This window comes from Cnephaeus nilssonii (genome assembly GCF_951640355.1).
Source record: "Cnephaeus nilssonii genome assembly, chromosome: 4".
Lineage (NCBI taxonomy): Eukaryota > Metazoa > Chordata > Mammalia > Chiroptera > Vespertilionidae > Cnephaeus > Cnephaeus nilssonii.
The window spans coordinates 9,667,065-9,687,124 of record NC_137075.1 but is presented as its reverse complement, the minus strand read 5'-3'; the positions used below and the strand labels follow the sequence as shown (position 1 = coordinate 9,687,124).

At 39.9% G+C, this 20,060-nt stretch overlaps 1 protein-coding gene across 1 annotated transcript in view; it reads left to right on the top strand.

The window, feature by feature from the left end:
• The window catches only part of LOC307097599 (uncharacterized protein), a gene marked incomplete at its 3' end in the record, with an annotated part of 105,300 nt that overhangs the window by 75,433 nt on the left and 9,807 nt on the right, over window positions 1-20,060 (top strand). The window contains exon 8 of the mRNA XM_079767695.1: window positions 12,223-12,306. Within this exon, the coding sequence (XP_079623821.1) occupies window positions 12,223-12,306 (84 nt within the window). The remainder of the gene's footprint in view (window positions 1-12,222; window positions 12,307-20,060) is intronic.

The following is a 20,060-nucleotide window of genomic DNA, read 5'->3' as shown; positions in this document are numbered from 1 at the left end:
CTATGTTCATAGCAGCACAATTTACAATAGTTAAGATTTAGAAACAACCTAAGTGCCCATCAGCAGATGAGTGGATTAAAAACGTGTGGTATATCTACACAATAGAATACTATGCTGCTGTAAAAAGAAAGGAACTCCTACCATTTGCAACAGCATGGATAGACCTGGAGAGAATTATGCTAAGCAAAATATGTCAGTTAGAGAAATATAAATATCACGTGATCTCACTCATTTGTGGAATATAATGAACAACAAAAACAGATCCAGAGACAGAGAAGCATCAATCAGACCATGAAACCTCAGAGGGAAGGCAGAGGAGAGTGAGTGGAAGGGGGAGAGATCAACCAAAGGACTTGTATGCATGCATATAAGAATAACCAATGGACAAAAACACTAAGGGGGTGAGGGCACGAGGAGGGAATGTGGGGGGGCCAATAGGGGAATAAGGACACGTAAGTAATACCTTAATCAATAAAGAAAATAAATAAATAAATAAAATTAAAGTGAAATAAAGAGCTTCCTAACAAAAAAAGGTGAAAGGAGTTCAGTACCATGAAACCAACTTTGCAAGAAATGTTATAGGGACTACTTTAAGAAGAAGAAGAAATATATAGAGAGAGGAATATAGGCCAAAAAAAAAGAAAGAAAGAAAGAAAGAAAGAAAGAAAGGCAATAATTAAGTACCTATCAATAGTAATCTTAAATATTCATGGATTAAATGCTCCAATAAAAAGACACAAGGTAGCTGAATGGATAATAAAACATGGTCCATATATATTCTGTCTACAAGACAGAACAAAAGATTCACACAGAATGAAAGTGAATGGAGGGAAAAAATATTCCATGCAAAATGGAAACAAACAAAAAAGCTGGAGTAGCCATACTCATATTTGACAAAATAGAATTCAAAACAAAGGTTATAAAAAAGACAAAGAATGTCACTACATAATACTAAAGGGATCAATTCAACAAGAGTATATAACCCTGGTAATATATATACACCCAATATAAGAGCACCTAAATATATTTTAAAACTCTTGGAGAACTTTTAAGGGAGAGACTGACAGTCATAATTGGAGACATTAACACCCCACTGTCATTATGGAGAGAACTTCCAGATGAAAATCAACAAGGAAACTGTAACCTTAAACTACACACTAGATGAGATAGATTTATTTGATATTTACTTAATCCCAAAGCATCAGAATACAATTCTTCTAAAAGTGTACATGAGATTCTCATAGATAGACCACATGTTTGAAAACAAATAAGTCTTAACAAATTCAAGATTGAAATCATGTCAAACATCTTCTTGGATCACAATGGCATGAAGCTGCATGAAGCTAGAAGTAATCAATCACAATAAAAACAACTCAAAAACATTCAAATACATGGAGGCTAAATAGCATGTTATTGAACAATGAATAGGTTACCAATGAGATCAAGGAAAAATAAAAAATTACTTGGTAATAAAGGAAAATGAACACACAACAACCCCAAATATATGAGAAACAGTGAAAGCAGTACTGGGAGGGAAGTTCATAGCATTACAGGCCTATATCAAGAAATAAGAAAAATCTCAAGTAAACAATCTACCTCAACACACATACACACACACACACACACACACACACACACACACAACACAACACAACACAACACAACACATAGAAAAAGAACAACAGGAAAAGCCCAAAGTAAGTAGGAGGAAGGAAATAATAGAGATAAGGGCAGAAACAAATGACATAGAACTTAAAAAACAATACAAGAGATCAATGAAACAAGAACTGGTTCTTTAAAAAGATAAATAAGATTGATGAACTTTTAACTAGACAAATCAAGAAACAGAGATGACCCAAATAAATAATATCAGAAATGAAAGAGAAGTAACAAATGGCATCACAGAAATACAAAAGATTGTAAGAAAATATTATGAACAAATTGGACAACCAGGGTGAAGTATACAAATTCCTAGAAATACACAGTATTCTAAAACAAAATAAGGAAAAAATTATAAAACCCGAATAAACCAATAACAACTAATGAAACTGAAGAAGTAATAAAAGAGAAAAAAAAACTCCAAACAAACAAAAATCCTGCACCAAATTGCCCCACAGGGGAAATTTATCAAACATTCATAGAAGAACTAACACATATCCTCCTCAAACAATTCCAAAAAATTCAAGAAGAAGGAAGACTTCCAAGCTCTCTTTATGAGTCCAGCATTACCCTAACTTCAAAGGCTGATAAAGACATCACAAAGAAAGGAAATGAACAAAGGTGCTAAAACCCTCAACAAAATATTAGCAAATCTCATCCAGCAAGATATTAAAAAGATCATACACCAGGATCAACTGGGATTAATTCTTAGGATCTAAGGTTGGTATAATATTCACAAATCAATAAATATGATACCTCACATAAAAAGTAACAAAAATCAAATGATCATATCAATAGATGCAGAAATCATTTATGAGAAAAACAGTAAGCAAAGTGGGAATAGAAGGATCATACCTCAACATAGTAAATGCCATATATGAAAAACCTACAGCCAACATTATATTTAATGGTCAAAAACTAAAAGTGTTTCTCTTAACATCAAGAAATAACTAAGATGTTCACTTTTACCATTCATATTTAACATAGTACTGGAGGTCCTAGGCACAGAGATCAGATAGAAGAAGAAATCAAAGGCATCCAAATTGGAAAGGAGGTAGTAAAACTGTCATTATTTGTAGTTGAAGTGATACTGTACATCAAAAACCCTGAAGATTCTACCAAAAAAAATCTACTAGATCTAATAAATTAATTTGGAAAAGTAACAGAATACAAAATCAATATCCAGAAATCAATGGCATTTTTATACAACAATAAAGAGTTCTCAGCAAGAGATTCTAAGAAAACAATTCCATTTAATATTGCAGAAATAGTAATCCTATATAATAAAAAACTAATATTCAAATAGACCAAACAGTGGAACAACCAAACAACCGAACAAGCAGTCACTATGACATGTGCTGACCACCAGGGAGTGTGTGTGGAACATGGCAGGCATTGGCCACAGCAGGATGGTGGAGCAGGTGAGCGGGGGTGCCAGACCAAGGAGGGGTGCCAGTCGCTGTCATGGGGGTGAGCCTCTAATGGTTACTGAAAATTCTTTGCTCTCACACTCCACGATCCTGACAGGTGCTCACACCTGCTGCTGGCACTGGCCCCACTCACACCCACTGCCGGCGCCAGAGCCACCACTTGCACCCACTGCCAGTGCTGGCCCTGCTCACACCTGCTGCCAGTGCCCAGCGCCGGTCCCGATCACTCGGTGCCATCAGCAGCTGTGAAAGGCAGCTGTCAGCCTTGATTGCCCCTGAGGGTTTCACCACCTCCCCTTGCTCCTATGGGGTGATCAGGGCAGCAGCCACCACTTGCACCTGCTGACTGCACCAGCCCCGCTTGCACCCGTTGCTGGTGCCAGCCCCAATCACTCCATGCCATCAGTGGGTGTGAGTGGGGCCGGCACTGTCAGCATGTGGGGGCAGCAGCGGCGGGACCAGGACTGCTGGCAGACAGGGGACTGGGGGCTGTGGTGAGGGGCCATACAGGGGTGCAGAGGATGGGCCAAGACCTGCCCCTGTGCCTTCTGCAGCTTCATGGCCCACAGTTCCCTTCAAGGAGCACGAATTCATGCACTGGGCCCCTAGTTAATAATCCTATCTAATAAAGAGGGAATATGCTAATTGACCCTCACACCATCGCAAAGATGGCGGTGCCCACAGCCAATAAGGAGGGGATATGCTTATTGAATGCCCCGCCCTCAAAGATGGTGGCACCCATATCCACAAGATAGTGGTGCCCAGTCCGCTCAGCCCCCCAGCCGCCCAGGGCCGGACCAAGGCGTAAGCAAGCCTCAGATGGCAGCTGTCCAGCCAATGCCCAAGGCATAGGCAAGCCTCAGTTGTCAGCTGTTCAGCCTCCCAGGGCCAGCTTGAGGCACAGGCAAGCCTCGGATGGTAGCTGCCCAGCCACCCAGGGCCGCCTGAGGCTCAGGTAACCAGGACTGGCCAAGGCTTGTGCTGCCGACAGTGGCAGCAGCAGAGGTGTGATGGGGCGTTGCCTTCTCCTGATCACTGGGTCGCCTTCCACCCCTGAGGGCTCCCGGATTGTGAGAGGGGGCAGGCCAGGCTGAGGGACACCCCCCCCCCAGTAATAATAATAATGTGCCTGGGAATAAATTTAACCAAGAAGGTAAAATGCCTATACTCATAAAACTATAAGACATTGAAGAAACAAATGTTGAAAGATACTAATTAGTTAAAGCTTGTACTGTGCTCATGATTTGGTAGAGTTAACATCATTAAAATGTCCATACTACCCAATGCTATCTATAGATACAAAACAATCCCTATTAAAATACCAATAGCATATTTCACAGATCTAGAACAAATATGCCAAAAATTTATATGGAATCAAATAAGACCCCAAATAGCCTCAGCAATCTTGAGAAAGAAAAACAAAGTTGTAGGGATCACAATATCAAGACATAAAACTATACTCAAAGCCATTGTAATAAAAACAGCCTCATAGTAGCACAAGAACAGGCAAATAAATCAATGGAAAATAACACAGGTCCCTGAAAACAACCTATGCCTCTTTGATCAATTAATATTTGAAAAAATAGTCAAGAGCATACAATGGAGATGGTCTCTTTAATAAATGGTGTGGGGAAAATTAAACTGGTACATGCAAAAACAATACAGCTTGACCACCAATTTACACTATACATAAGAATAAACTCAAAATGGATAAAAGACTTACTAGTAAATGTAAGTCACAAAACCATGAAAATCCTATAAGACATAAGCAGTAAAATCTCAGACAGCTCATATAATAATATTTTTGCCAAAAATCTTCTAGTGCAATAAAAAGAGGCAAAAACAAACAATGGACTACATTAAGCTAAAAAGCTTCTACACAGCAAAAGAAACCATCAGTAAAATGCAAAGAGAACCCACTGTATGGATTGCCAATGATACATCTGATAAGGAGTTAATTTCCAAAATATATAAAGAACTTATACAACTCAACATCAAGAAGATAAGTGGACAAAGAACCTGAATAAACACTTCTCCAAAGAGGACATACAGATGGACAATAGACATATGAAAAAATGTCCAATGTCACCATTCACAGTGAAATGCAAATTATGCCTATAATGAAGTGTCACCTCACACTTGCCAGAATGGCTACCATCAATAAATTAACAAGTGCAGGGAGGATGTAGAGAAAAGGGAAACCTAGTACACTGCTGGTGAGAATACAGACTGGTGCAACCACCATGGAAGACAGTGTGGGATTTCCTCAAAAAAATGAAAAAATGGAACTGCTATTTGACCCAGTGATCCCACTTTTGGGGACATATCTTAAGAATCCAAAAACACAAATCAGAAAAAAATATATGCACCTCTATTTCATAGTAGTGTTGTTGATAATAGCCAAGATCTGGAAACAGCCTAAGTGCCCCTCAGTAGATGAGAGAATTAAAAAAGCTGTGGTATAGCCCTAACCAGTTTGGCTCAGTGGATAGTGTCAGCCTGCTGACTGAAGGGTCCCAGGTTCAATTCTGATCAAGGGCACATCCCTGGGTTGTGGGCTCAATGCCCAGTGCAGGGCATGGAAGAAGCATCCAATTAATAATTCTCTCTCATCATTGATGTTTCTATCTATCTCTACCTCTCCCTTTCTATCTGAAATCAATAAAAATATATTTTTTAAAAAGCTGTGGTATATCTATATCATGGAATACTATGCAGCAGTAAAAAAGGAGAATCTCTTACTCTTTGAGATAGCATAGAGGGACCTGGAGAGTATCATGCTAAGTGAAATAAGTCAGTCAGAGAAATACAACTATCACATGATCTCACTCATATATGTAATCTACTGAACAAAATAAACTGATAAACAAAATAGATTCAGAGACATAGGAGCATGGAATAGATTGTGGAATCTCAAAGGGAAGGTAGGGGTGGTTGGGTGAGTGGGAAGAAATTTACCACAGAACTTGTATGCATATATGCATAACCCATGGACATAGACAATAGGGTGGTGAAGGCCCAGGATAGGGATTGGGTGCAGGCCATAATGGGTCAATGGGGGAAAACAAGGGACATATGTAATTCTTTCAACAATAAAGATTTAATTTTTTTAAAGCTGTGGCACATTTGCACAATGGAATACTACATAGCTAAAAAATGGAAGGAACTCTTACCACTTTTGATAGCATGGTTGGACCTGGAGATCATTATACTAGTGAAATAAGCATGTCAGGGAAAGACAAATATCATAAGATCTCACTTATATGTGGAATCTAATGAGAAATATAAAGGGACAAACAAAATACAACCAGAGTCAGGGATGTATGGAACAGACTGACAGATCTCAGAGCAGAAGGGAGTGAGGTGAATGGAGTGAAATAAGGTATGGAGTGAAATAAGGTGAAGAGAATAGCTAAAGAACATACATGCATAAACCATAGGCGCAGACAGCAGTGTGGACAGGGCTAGAAGGAGGGAGGGTATGGACTAGGTGGCAGTGGGCAAACTGGGGGAGAATGGGAGACATCTGTAATGTCAACAATAAAAATTTTTAAAAAAAAAAAAAAACAAAGAGGTTTAGTCACAAGAATATTTTGTTTTGAGTAATTTTACAAAAGCAAAATGAAAACAAAGAATATAATTTTAATGTTTTAAACAAGCCATTGATAAAATATACTATGATTATGACAGGCTGCCAGATATATATTATACAAAAGAATTATGTTACAGAATAGTAAGTATATGGAAAGATTAAAAGGAAAAGCTCCAAAATGTTAGAGGTAGTTATGTCTGGGTAAGAATATAGATGATTTTTACTTTTTATATAATACTAGTAGTCCATTGCGTGATATCGTGCGCAGTAGGCTGCCTGCCGCTTCCACGGGAGAGGGCAAGAACCGCAGTGCATCACCAGGAGCCATGTGGCTTCTGTGGGAGGTGGAGGCAGAAGCAAGCTGCCGGCCCCTCTGTCCCTGTCCCTGTCCCCTCCAGACTTCATCTGCACGCACAACCTCCTCCTGTCTGGTCGTGACCCATTACGGCATCCCAGCCTAATTTGCATATTTCATATATATATATATGTATGTGTATCCTACCTAATAATAGACAAATATGCAAATTGACCATACCTCCGACACCTCCACAAGCCACGCCCACAAGCCACGTCCACCATCCAATCAGAGCGAGCATGCAAATTAACCCAAACCAAGATGGCTACAGCCACAGAGCAAGGTTTCCTAGGTAACAGAGGAAGCCAAGCTTTCTGCCTGCCCTGGCCAGGCCTAAGCCTCCATTCAAGCTACAAAGTTTCAATTATAGAAGATAAACAAATTCAAACAAATGGCGGCAGGATGGAGCTTGAGAGAGCAGGCCAGGGTTGCTGCCGGCAACAGGGGAAGCAAAGCTTTCTGCACACCCTGGCCAGGCCCACCCGCTTAAGGCAACAAAGTTTCAATTATAACCCCAACACAAATGGCTGCGGGCCACAGAGGGAGCCCCAGGCTTGGCTCCGCTCCAGGCTACAAAGTTTCAATTGTAGAAGGAAAATAAATTCCAGATACCAGGGCCTCCACTTGGGTTGCCAGGGGGCGTGGCCAGCCTGCAAACCACCACAGGCCCCTCGCTCAGGCTGCCCCACGCCCCAAGGGAACCCCCACCTGATCCAGGACACCCTTCAGGGAAAACCAGCTGGCCCCCACCCCTGTACCAGACCTCTATCCTATCCAATAAAAGAGTAATATACAGATTGATCATCACTGCAACACACAATATAGCTGCCCCCATGTGGTCAAAGATCCTGCCCCCATGTGAACACAAGATGGCCACCACAAGATGGCCAGCAGGAGACGGCAGTTGGGAGGCACCCAGCCTGCAAGGGAGGGCAGTTGAGAAGGACCAGGCATGCAAGGGAGGGCAGTTGGAGGTGATCAACCCTGCAGGAGAGGGCAGTTAGGGGTGACCAGGCCGGCAGAGGAGGGAAGTTGGGGGCAAACAGGCTGGCAGCAGAGTGGTTAGGGGGTGATCAGGCTGGCAGGTAGAAGTGGTTAGGGGCAATCAGGAAGGCAGGCAGGCAAGCAGTTGGGAGCCAGCAGTCCTGGATTGTGAGAGGGATGTCTGACTGCCCGTTTAGGCCCGATCCCATCGGACATCCCTTGAGGGGTCCCATATTGGAGAGGGTACAGGCTGGGTTGAGGGAACACACCCCCGTGCACAAATTTCGTGCTCCGGGCCTCTAGTATATATATAAATATATATAGTACATATATATATGTACTAAATTTATTTTGATAAATATGCATCATATTTTAATAAACCGAAATGGCACAAAAAAATGAATGTGATACAAAGTCTTAAATAAATAAAAAGAGAGAGAATTCTTTGATTGCAGGCCCACTTTACAAGAAATGATATAGAAAGAATGTCTTTTTAATAAATGGTGTTGGGAAAATGGGATAGGTATATGCAAAAAATTGAAATTAGACCTCCAACTTACACCATACACAAGAATAAATTCAAAATGGATAAAATACTTAAATTCTTGAAAGAAACCATAGGCAGTAAAATCTCAGACATTTCCTATAGCATTATTTTCATCAATACATCTCTTAGCACAAGAGAAACAAAAAAAATAAAAAATGAGCAAATGAGACTACATCCAACTAAAAAGCTTCTGCACAACTCACATTTAAGTCTTTACCCACTGTGAGTTAATTCTTGTGTATGGTGTAAGTTGATGGTCCAGTTTCAGTTTTTTTGCATGTACCTGTCCATTTATTGAAGAGACTGTCTTGACTCCATTGTATGTTCATGCCTCCTTTGTCAAATATTAATTGAGCTTAATGGCTTGGGTCAATTTCTGGGTTCTCTGTTCTGTTCCATTAATCTATATGCTTATTCTTGTGTCAATACCAGGCTGTATTGACTACAGTGACTGTGTAATATAACTTGATATCTGGAATTTTGACCCCTCCAACTTTGTTCTTTCTCACAATTGCTGTGGCTATTTGGGGTCTTTTTTGTTTCTATATATATATATTTGTTCTAGATCTGTAAAATATGCAGTTGGTATTTTAATTTGAATCTATAGATTGTTTTGGGTAGTATGGACATTATAATAATGTTGATTCTACCAATTCATGAACACAGTATATTCTTCCACTTGTTTATATCTTCCTCTATCTCTTTTTTCAACATCTTGTAATTTTCTGAGTACAGGTCTTTTACCTCCTTAGTAAAGTTTATTCCTAAGTATCTTAATTTTTGTTGCAATTGTAAATGGGATTGTTTGTTTAGTGTCTCTTTCTGAGAGATCATATGTGTGTATTATCATGGATATCTGGGTGTTAATTTTGTATCTTGATATATTGCTGAATTCATTTATTAAATTTAGTAGTTTTTTGGTGAAGTCTAGGGTTTTCTAAATACAATATCATGTCATCTGCAAATAACAACTTAAGTGTAAGTTGTGAAACCAAAAAAAATCCTAGAGAAAACCATAGGCAGCAAAATCTTAGACATCTCTCATGGCAATATGTTTATGGATACATCTACTAGGGCAAGGAAAATAAGAAGAAAATAAATAAATGGGACTACATAAAAATAAAAAGCTTATGCACAGCAAAAGAAATCATCAACAAAATGAAAAGAGACCTCACTGCATGAGGGAACATATTTACCAATGATACATCAGATAAGAGGTTAATTTCCAAAATATATAAGGAACTCATATGACTTAACAAAAGACAAACAATCCAATTTAAAAATGGGCAAAATACCAAAATAAACACTTCTCCAAAGTGGACATACCAGGTGGACAAAAGACATATGAAAAAATGCTCAAACTTACTGATCATCAGTGAGATGCAAATTAAAATGACAATGAGGTATCACCTCACACCTGTCAGGATGGCTACCATCTACAAATCAGCAAATCATAAGTGCTGGCAAAGATGTGGAGAATAAAGAACCCTAGTACACTACTGGTGGGGATGCAAACTGGTGCAACCATTATGGAAAATAGTATGGAGTTTCCTCAAAAAATGAAAAATTGAACTGCCATTTTACCCAGTGATCCCACTTCTGAGAATATACCCTAAGAAACCCAAAATATGAATCAGAAAGAATATATAGCAGCATAATTTACAATATCTAAGATCTGGAAACAGCCCAAGTCTCCATCAGGAGATGAATGGATAATAAAGCTGTGATACATTGATACCATGGAATACTATGCAGCAGTAAAAAAGAAGGGTCTTTTACCCTTTGAGACAGCATGGAGGGACCTGAAGACTATTATACCAAGTGAAATAAGCCAATCAGAGAAAGACAAGTGTCACGTGATCTCACTCATATATAGAATCTAATGAACAAAATAAATTGATGAACAAAATAGATCCAGAGACATAGAAGCATAGAACAGACTATGAAATTTCAGAGTTGAAGGTAGGGGTGGCTGGGTGAGTGGGAAGAGATTAACCACAGAACTTGTATGCATATATGCATAACCCCATGGACACATATGATAGAGTAGTGAAGGCCTGGGGTGAGGGTGGGTGCAGGCTATAAGGGGTCAATGGGGAGAGAAAGGGGACATCTATAATACTTTCAACAACATAGATTTTTTTAAAAGCTTCTGCGTAACAAAAGAAACCAACAACATGAAAAGGTAGTCTACTGTATGGAAGAACATATTCACCAATGATACCTCTGATAAGGGTTTAATTTCCAAAATATATAAAGAACTTATACAACCCAACTCCAAAAAGACAATCAGATTTTTTTAAATGGGCAAAGTACCTGAACATATTCTTCTCCAAAGAGGACATACAGACAGCCAGTAGACATATTTTAAAATGCTCAAAGTCACTAATCATCAGATAGATGCAAATTAAAAACACCTTGAGGTATCACCTCACAACTGTCAGAATGGCTACTATCAATAGATAAACAAACAAGTGCTGGAGAAGATGTGGAGAACAGGGAACCCTAGTACACTGCTGTGGAAAACAGTATGGCGTTTCCTCAAAAAATTAAAAATGGAACTGCCTTTTCATCCAGCAATCCCTCTTCTGGGGATATATCCTAAGAATCCTGAAACACCAGTCAGAAAAAAATATATGCACCCCTATTTTATAGCATCATTATTTACAATAGCTAAGATCTGGAAACAGCCAAAGTGCCCATCAGTAGATGAATTGATAAAAATTCTGTGATACATTTATACCATGGAATACTATGCAGTAGTAAAAAGGGGTCTCTTACCCTTTGAGACAGCATGGAGGGACCTGGAAAGTATTATACTAAGTGAAAGAAACCAGTCAGAAAAAGACAAGTTACTACATGATCTCACATTGTATGTGGAACCTAATGAGCCAATACACTGATGATCAAAATAGACCCAGAGATATGGATACATGGAACAAACTGACAGATCTCAGAGGAGAGGGGGCTGGAAGAGACAAGAAGAGTTTAACCAAGGACCTTAAATGCATATATGCATAGACCATGGACATAGACTATCAAGTAGTGAAGGTATGGGGTGGGCAAGCAAGGTCTGGGTGGAGATGGGCTAGGCAGGGGTGTGGGGGGTTGGGGACATCTATAATACTGTCAAAATTTTTAAAAAAGAAAAAGAAAGCAGTGGTAGGAATTTGTGAAATAAGAAAATTGTGCGTCTTAATAGATTATAGGTTTCTCCACCACATACCTTTTTTGCTCATAGTTTTAAAACCAATCTGCCTGATTATCTAAGAATTTTTTCTCCCTCAGTTCAAATGAATCAATTCTTCTTTTTGTTTATTAGAGGAAGACAAAGGAATAACACATGCCTGCTAAGGTTGTCCTGTCATGTGTTGCTATAACTGGTGTTACTTTCACAAATGTCATAACTTACTATGGCAAAGTTGTTCTGCCCAATCCAGTGTGTCTTTGGCTTTGCGAATGATGCCCCATTCGGACTTCACCTCTGCTTAGATTGCTGTGGTGGTATGTATGTACTGCCATGGTGATATTCATGTTCTCAGTCATTTTGCCAAATTTAGTTATTTCATTATAATCCTCTTATAATAAAAAATACTATTTTTAGTACTACAACCTTCACACTCACATACTTGTTAATAATTGTCTATTTTTATAGAGTCTGATACAGAACAAATACTGGATGCTACTGGAAGAGGTATAATAAAGGGGAAAGTGAAGACACAACCAAAGAGTCATGCTGGTAAGAACAAGAATATTTCAAGTCTATTTATGGTTTACCTTCTCAGAAATTTAAGTTTGGATCTTAAATGACCACAGTACCTATCCTACATAATAAAAAGGTAATATGTAAATTACCATCACTCCGCTACGCCCACGATTGGGCCAGCGGGAGACACAGGGGGCAGGACTCGGGGTGGCTGGGGTGGTGATTGGGCCGGCAGGACGCTGAGCTCGCATTGCCAGGGGCTGCGCGAACTCAGCGTCTGCGCCATGGCTGTGCTGCAGCACAGACGGGCCTCTGGGACAGCGAGCTGGGCGTTTGGAGGTTTGGAGGCGGCGCGGGTGGGCGGGCGGTGCGGCTCCCGGGGGAAGAGTCTGGCGGCAGTTGGGCCGCAGGAGCACGCAGCGGTGTCCGCAGAGGACGCGGGTTTCCACGAAGGCAGAGGAGGAGGCGGCGGCCCCAGCCTTCCTGGGCGGGAGGCGAAGGCAAGACCCCTGCCTGGGCTCCGGCCGCAGGAGGACCACGCCCCCGCCCCCCCTCGCCCTAGGGGCCCAGGGACTTCGGAGCTGCTGGCCACACCGGTCCCGACCAGCGGACAGACAGCCTACATGTGCATGATTAAATCATGCACTGGGCCTCTAGTATGCTAATATTTTTCATATTTTTTTCTTCATTTCGGAGTGAGGAAGGGAGAGAGAGACAGACAGACAGAAACATCAATGATGAGAGACAAACATCGATTGGCTGCCTCCTGACCACCCACCGGAGATCAAGCCTATTACCTAGGCATATGCCCTGACCGGGAATTGAACCGTGACCTCTTGGTTCATGGGTCGATGTCAATCACTGAACCACACTGGCATGGCACCTATATGCTATTATTACATGGTAGAACTTCATAATTTCCCTTTATAATTAATGGAATTCTAGCAGTTAAATCAGTAGATAATTAGCTACATAATATGTTTTAGCACTCATCCGTTTAAAGTGATCCATAAAAAAAAAACAACAATATTGCTGTGAGCTTGGAATATGGTTGTTGGAAGCCTATAAAATGCTGTTCTACTCACAGTCTTTTTCAGATCCTATCAGATAGTTGCATTGTACTTGCAAAGGCAGAAAAACTACCTGATGAATGGGATTAGAGGAGGAATTTAGAAAAGGGACATTACATCGGTTATTAAGTCCATCCATGTGATTAAACTATCAGGCAAATTTGTAATATCTAAAGTGAAATAGTAACCTTTAGGAGTTTTTCAAATATAGTTTATATTATAGTCTACTGCTTCCTGTCCTGTTAGATCAGTGCTTAACACACTTCATCACGATCTTTTACATGGTACCAATGGATGCAGGCAGGTTAATAGAACAATCAGGGAAGGAGACAATCAGAGAAAGGCTTTTATAACACCAGTCATCCAAAGGTGATAGTATTCTTGCCCCAAGTCCATGCTCTCACAGAAACACACTAGAAGCTTGACATAGCAGGGAAACACACTTCAATAAAATATAAAATAGTCCATCCTTATCACTCAATAAATGACCAGGCACACAATCACAAGCCTCCAACTGGGGTGGGGGGAACCCAGTACAAAGATTTGCTGCAATACGTTGTGTAAAATGCCCAGTTTTTACCACAAAATATATAAGACCTAAGAAGAGACAGTGAAGTGAAAACTCCAGGGAATATTGGTTTTAAAATACTTAATAAGGTAGTGGAAGGATATTGTGAAGATGGGAGCTTGTGATTCTTACCATATTGTTTAGCACATATTTTATTTCCTAATCCTTATCCTACCTCCTATAAAATATTCTTTATAATGCCTCCTTGTTTATTTAAGCATCTCTGCATGCTCATTTCTATGGCCCATTCCTTTTTACTTATGCCAGTTAGAAAAAGAACCAGGGAGCCTCAAATACATCTACTAATATTTAATTTTACATTGCTGTAACTCATATTACTTTTACAAAATGTAGTTTTATACTTGTTGAAAGTTGTTCTTTCCTTTTTTATGTGTTTTTATTCATTTTTATAATGATGAAAATCAGGGTAGTTTCCATCTCTTTTTTAGATTACACTAGATGTCTATTTGAGCTGCAAAGGTCATAGTGCAACCTTTAACATTTTTCTTTTTTTTAATTTCTTTATTGATTCCAGTGTTACATATGTGTCCTTATTTCCCCATTACCCCCTTACCCTCCCCCCTCATGCCCTCACCCGTCTGTTGTCTGTGTCCATTGGTTAGGCTTCTATGCTTGCATACAAGTCCTTTGGTTGTTTTTTACCCCTTACCCCCACCCTCCTCTACTTTCCCTCTGAGGTTTAATGGTCTGATCGATGTTTCTATGTCTCTCAATCTATTTTTGTTAATCAGATTATGTTGTTCATTATATTCCATAAATGAGTGAGATCATGTGATATTTATGTTTCTCTGCCTGGTTTATTTCACTTAGCATAATGCTCTCCAGGGCCATCCATGCTGTTGCAAATGGTAAGAACTCCTTCTTTTTTACCGCAACATAGTATTCCATTGTGTAGATGCACCACAGTTTTTTAATCCACTCATCTGCTGATGGGCACTTAGGCTGTTTTCAAATCTTAGCTATTGTAAATTGTGCTGCTATTAACATAGGGGTGCATATGTCCTTTCTAATTGGTGTTTCTAGTTTCTTGGGATATATTCCTAAAAGTGGAATCACTGAGTCAAATGGGAGTTCCATTTTTAACTTTTTTAGGAAACTGCATACTGTTCTCCACAGTGGCTGCACCAGTCTGCATTCCCACCAGCAGTGCACAAGGTTTCCTTTTCCTCCTCATCCTCTCCAGCACTTGTCATTTGTTGATTTGTTGATGATAGCCCTTCTGACAGGTGTGAGATTGTACCTCGTTGTCATTTTTATTTGCATCTCTCGGATGATGAGTGACTTTGAGCATGTTTTCATGTGACTCTTGGCCTTCCTTCTGTCTTCTTTAGAAAAGTATCTATTTAGGTCCATTGCCCATTTTTTTATTGGGTTGTTTATCTTCTTTTTGTTAAGCTGCATGAGTTCCCTGTAGATGTTGGAGATTAAGCTCTTATTGGTGATAACATTGGCAAATATGTTCTCCCATGCAGTGGGCTTTCTTGATGTTTTGTTGATGGTTTCTTTTGCTGTGAGAAAGCTTTTTATTTTTATGTAGTCCCATTTGTTTATTTTCTCTTTACTTTCCATTGCCCTAGGAGCAGTATCAGTGAAGAAATTACTTTGGCATATGTCTGAGATTTTTCTGCCTGTGGATTCCTCTAGTATTTTTATGGTTTCCCGTCTTATGTTTAAGTCCTTTATCCATTTTGAGTTTATTTTTGTGTATGGTGTAAGTTGGTGGTCTAGTTTCATTTTTTGCATGTATCTGTCCAATTTTACCAACACCATTTATTAAAGAGACTGTCTTGACTCCATTATATGTTCATGCCTCCTTTGTCAAATATTAATTGAGCATAGTGGCTTGGGTCAATTTCTGGGTTCTCTATTTTATTCCATTTATCTATATGTCTATTCTTGTGCCAGTACCAGGCTGTTTTGAGAATAGTGGCTTTGTATTACAGCTTGATATCTGGTATTGAGATCCCCCCTACTTTGTTCTTCTTTCTCAGGATTGCTGCAGTTATTCGGGGTCTTTTTTTATTCCAGATGAATTTTTGGAAAGTTCCTTCTAGGTCTGAAAAATATACAGTTGGTATTTTAATGGGGAGTGCATTGAATCTATAGATTGCTTTGGGTAGTATGGACATTTTAATAATGTTGATTCTACCAATCCATGAACACGGTATGTTCTTCCATTTGTTCATGTCTTCCTCTATCTCTTTTTTCAGTGTCCTATAGTTTTCCGCATATAGGTCTTTTACCTCCTTAGTTAAGTTTATTCCTAGGTATCTTACTTTTTGTTGTTGTTGAGATGGTAAATGGGATTGCTTTTTTAGTCTCTCTTTCTGTAAGTTCACTATTGGTATATAGAAATGCCATAGATTTCTTGGAGTTAATTTTGTATCCTGCTACATTGCCAAATTCATTTATTTAGTCTAATAATTTTTTTATGGAGTCTTTAGGGTTTTCTATGTACAGTATCATGTCATCTGAGAAGAAGAACACTTTTACTTCTTCTTTTCCAATCTGGATGCGTTTTATTTCTTCTTCTTGTCTGATCGCAATGGCTAGTACTTCCAGTACTATGTCAAACAGGAGTGGTGAGAGTGGGCATCCCTGTCTTGTTCCTGTTCTTAGGGGAAATGGTTTTAGTTTTTGCCCATTGCTTATGATGTTGGCTGTGGGTTTGTCATATATGGCTTTTATTATGGTGAGGTATGATCCTTCTATTCCCACCTTGCTGAGAGTTTTTATCAAGAAAGGGTGTTGGATTTTGTCAAATGCTTTTTTCTGCATCAATTGATATGTGGTTTTTATCTCTCAATTTTTTAATGTGATGTATCAAGTTTATTGATTTGCGGATATTGTACCATCCTTGCATCCCTGGGATAAATCCTTCTTGGTCATGGTGTATGATCTTTCTAATGTACTGCTAGATCTGATTTGCTAGAATTTTGTTGAGTATTTTGGCATCTATGTTCATGAGGGATAATGGCTTGTAATTCTCTTTCATTGTGTTGACTTTATCTGGTTTTGGTATTAGGGTGATTCTAGCTTCATAGAATGAGCTTGGAAGTGTTCCTTCCTCTTGAATTTTTTGGAATAGTCTTAGGAGGATAGGTTTTAGTTCTTCCTTGAATGTTTGGTAAAACTCCCCCGTGAAGAAGCTGTCTGGCCCCAGGCATTTGTTTGCTGGAAGCTTTTTATTGATTGCTTCAATTTCTTCCATAGCTATTGGCCTATTGAGATGTTTAGATTCTTCCTGATTGAGTTTTGGAAGGTTGTATTTTTCTAGGAATATGCCCATTTCCTCCAGGTTGTCCAGTTTGCTGGAATAGAGTTGTTCATAGTATTTCTTAACAGTCCTTTGTATTTCGGTGGGGTCTGTTGTTTTTTCTCCTCTTTCATTTCTGATTTTGTTTATTTGGGTCCTCTCTCTTTGCTTCTTGGTGAGCCTGTCTAGAGGTTCATCAATCTTGTTTATCCTTTCAAAGAACCAGCTCTTGGTTTTGTTGATCTTTTATATTGTTTTTTTTTGGTCTCTATGTCGTTTATCTCTGCTCTGATCTTTATTATTTCCTTCCTTCTGCTTACAGTGGGCTTTTCTTGTTGATCTCTTCCTAACTCTTTGAGTTGTAGGGTTAGGTAGATTATTACCATTGTTTCTTGTTTTTTGAGGTAGGCCTGTAGCGCTATAAATTTCCCTCTCAGGACTGCTTTCATTGTGTCCCATAGATTTTCGATTGATGTGTTTTTATTGTCATTAGTGTCCAGGATATTTTTAATTTCTTCTTTGCTCTCTTTGGTAACCCAATCACTGTTTAATAGCTTGCTATTCAGCTTCCAAGTGTTTGAATTTTTGGGGCTGTTTTATTTTAGGTTATTTCTAATATTATGCCACTGTGGTCTGAGAAGATGCTTGATATGATTTCAATCTTCTTGAATTTGGGGAGACTTTGCTTGTGACCCAATATGTAGTCTATTTTTTAAAGTGTTCCATGTGCACTTGAGAAGAACGTATATTCCATGGCTTTGGGATGAAATGTTCTAAAGATGTCAATTAATTCCATCTGATCTAGTGAGTCATTTAAGATTTCTGTTTCTTTGCTGATTTTTTTGTCTAGAGGATTTATTCAGTGATGTCAGTGGTGTATTAAAGTCGCCTACTATGATTTTATTGTTCTTGATCTCTCCCTTGATATCTTCCAGGAGTTTTTTTATGTATTTGCGTGCTCCTCCATTGGGTGCATATATGTTTACCAGGGTTATATCCTCTTGTTGTATCAATCCCTTTAGTATTATGAAATGGCCTTCTGTATCTCGTGTTATGGCCTTCACTTTGAGGTCTATTTTGTCAGATATAAGTATTGCTACCCCAACTTTTTTTTTTTAATTTCCATTTGCCTGAAAGATATTTTTCCATCCCTTCACTTTCTTTATGTGTGAGTCCCTTGTTCTAAGGTGGGTTTCTTGTAGACAGCATATATATGGGTCGTGTTTTTTTATCCATTCACTCACTCAATGTCTTTTGATTGGTGCATTTAGTCCATTTACGTTTAAAGTTATTATTGAAAGGTAATTGTTTGTAGCCATTTTTATTTTCTGTGCCTGTGTTCTTTTTTACTTTTTTATTTCTTCTTTTTACACACGTCCCTTTAGCATTTCTTGCATTGCTGGCTTGGTAGTGATAAAGTCCCTTAGCCTTTTTTTGTCAGTGAAGCTGCTTATTTCCCCTTCAATTTTGAATGATAACCTTGCTGAATTCAGTCCCTTATTTTGCATCACTTTGTAAATTTCCTTCCATTATATTCTGGCCTGGCATGTTTCTGTTGAGAAATCATTTGATAATCTAATGGGAGCTCCCTTGTATGTAATTTTCTGTTTCTCTCTTGCAGCCCTTAGAATTCTCTCTTTGTCCTGAACGTTTGCTATTGTAATTATGATGTGTCTTGGTGTGGGTCTTTTTCGGTTCATCTTGTTTGGGACTCTCTGAGCTTGTGTTACTTTTTTCTTCCCCACATCAGGGAAGTTTTCTGACATTATTTCTTCAAATAGGTTTTCTAACCCTTGTTCCTCTTCCTGTTGTTCTGGCACCCCTATTATTTGTACGTTTCTTCATTTCATGTTGTCCCATAGCTCCCTTAGTCTCTCCTCCTGTCTTTTAATTATTTTCTCCAATTGCAGTTAGGTTTGGGTGCGTTTCGCTTCCCTGTCTTCTAATTCGCTAATTCGGTCCTTTGCTTCTCCTAGTCTACTGTTGAAACTTGCCATGGTGGTTTTTTTTTAATTTCTTTATTGATTAAGGTGTCACATATTTGTCCTCATCCCCCCATTCCCATCCCACACCCCTCCCCACGGATGCCCCAACCCCCTGTTGAACTTAACCATTGGTTAGGCTCATATGCATGCACACAAGTCCTTTGGTTGATCTCTCCCCCCTCCCCCCACCCTCCCCTATCCTCCCTCTGAGGCCCGATAGTCCGATCGATGCCTCCTTGTTTCTGGTTCTGTTCTTGTTCATCACTCTATGTTGTTCATCATTTCCCCTAGATGAGCGAGATCATGTGTCACTAGAGATATACTTATATGAACTGAATGTGAGATGAGCAATAATAATTATGCTGACAGGCAAATGAATCAGTGTGTAGTGAGTTTCTTTCTGGACCAACAGTTCTTTTGAGACCCAATATCAATGTCCACCAGTTCCTTATGAGTACATGTCGGCACTGACCCCTCAGCTCTGGATGGTGGACAAATGGTGGTAATTCAGGTTCGATTCCCTCTGGTTGGGTCTCGGCCAGACCCAGGGGCACAGCTTCATCCGGACCCAGGGGCACGTGGCCTCACCCGGACCCAGGGGGTGCGTGGCCTCACCTGGACCCAGGTGCACGCGGCTTCCCCCTGGCCCGGGATCCAGCCTCACCCAGATCAAGGGGCACATGGCCTCACCTGGACCCGGGATCCAGCTTCACCCGGACCCAGGGGCGCGTGGCCTCACCCGGACCCAGGGGCGCATGGCCTCACCCGGACCCAGGGGCATGTGGCCTCTCCCAGACCCAGGGGCTCATGGCCTCACCCGGATCCAGGGGCACATGGCCTCACCCGGACCCGGGATCTAGCTTCACCCGGACCAAGGGGCGTGTGGC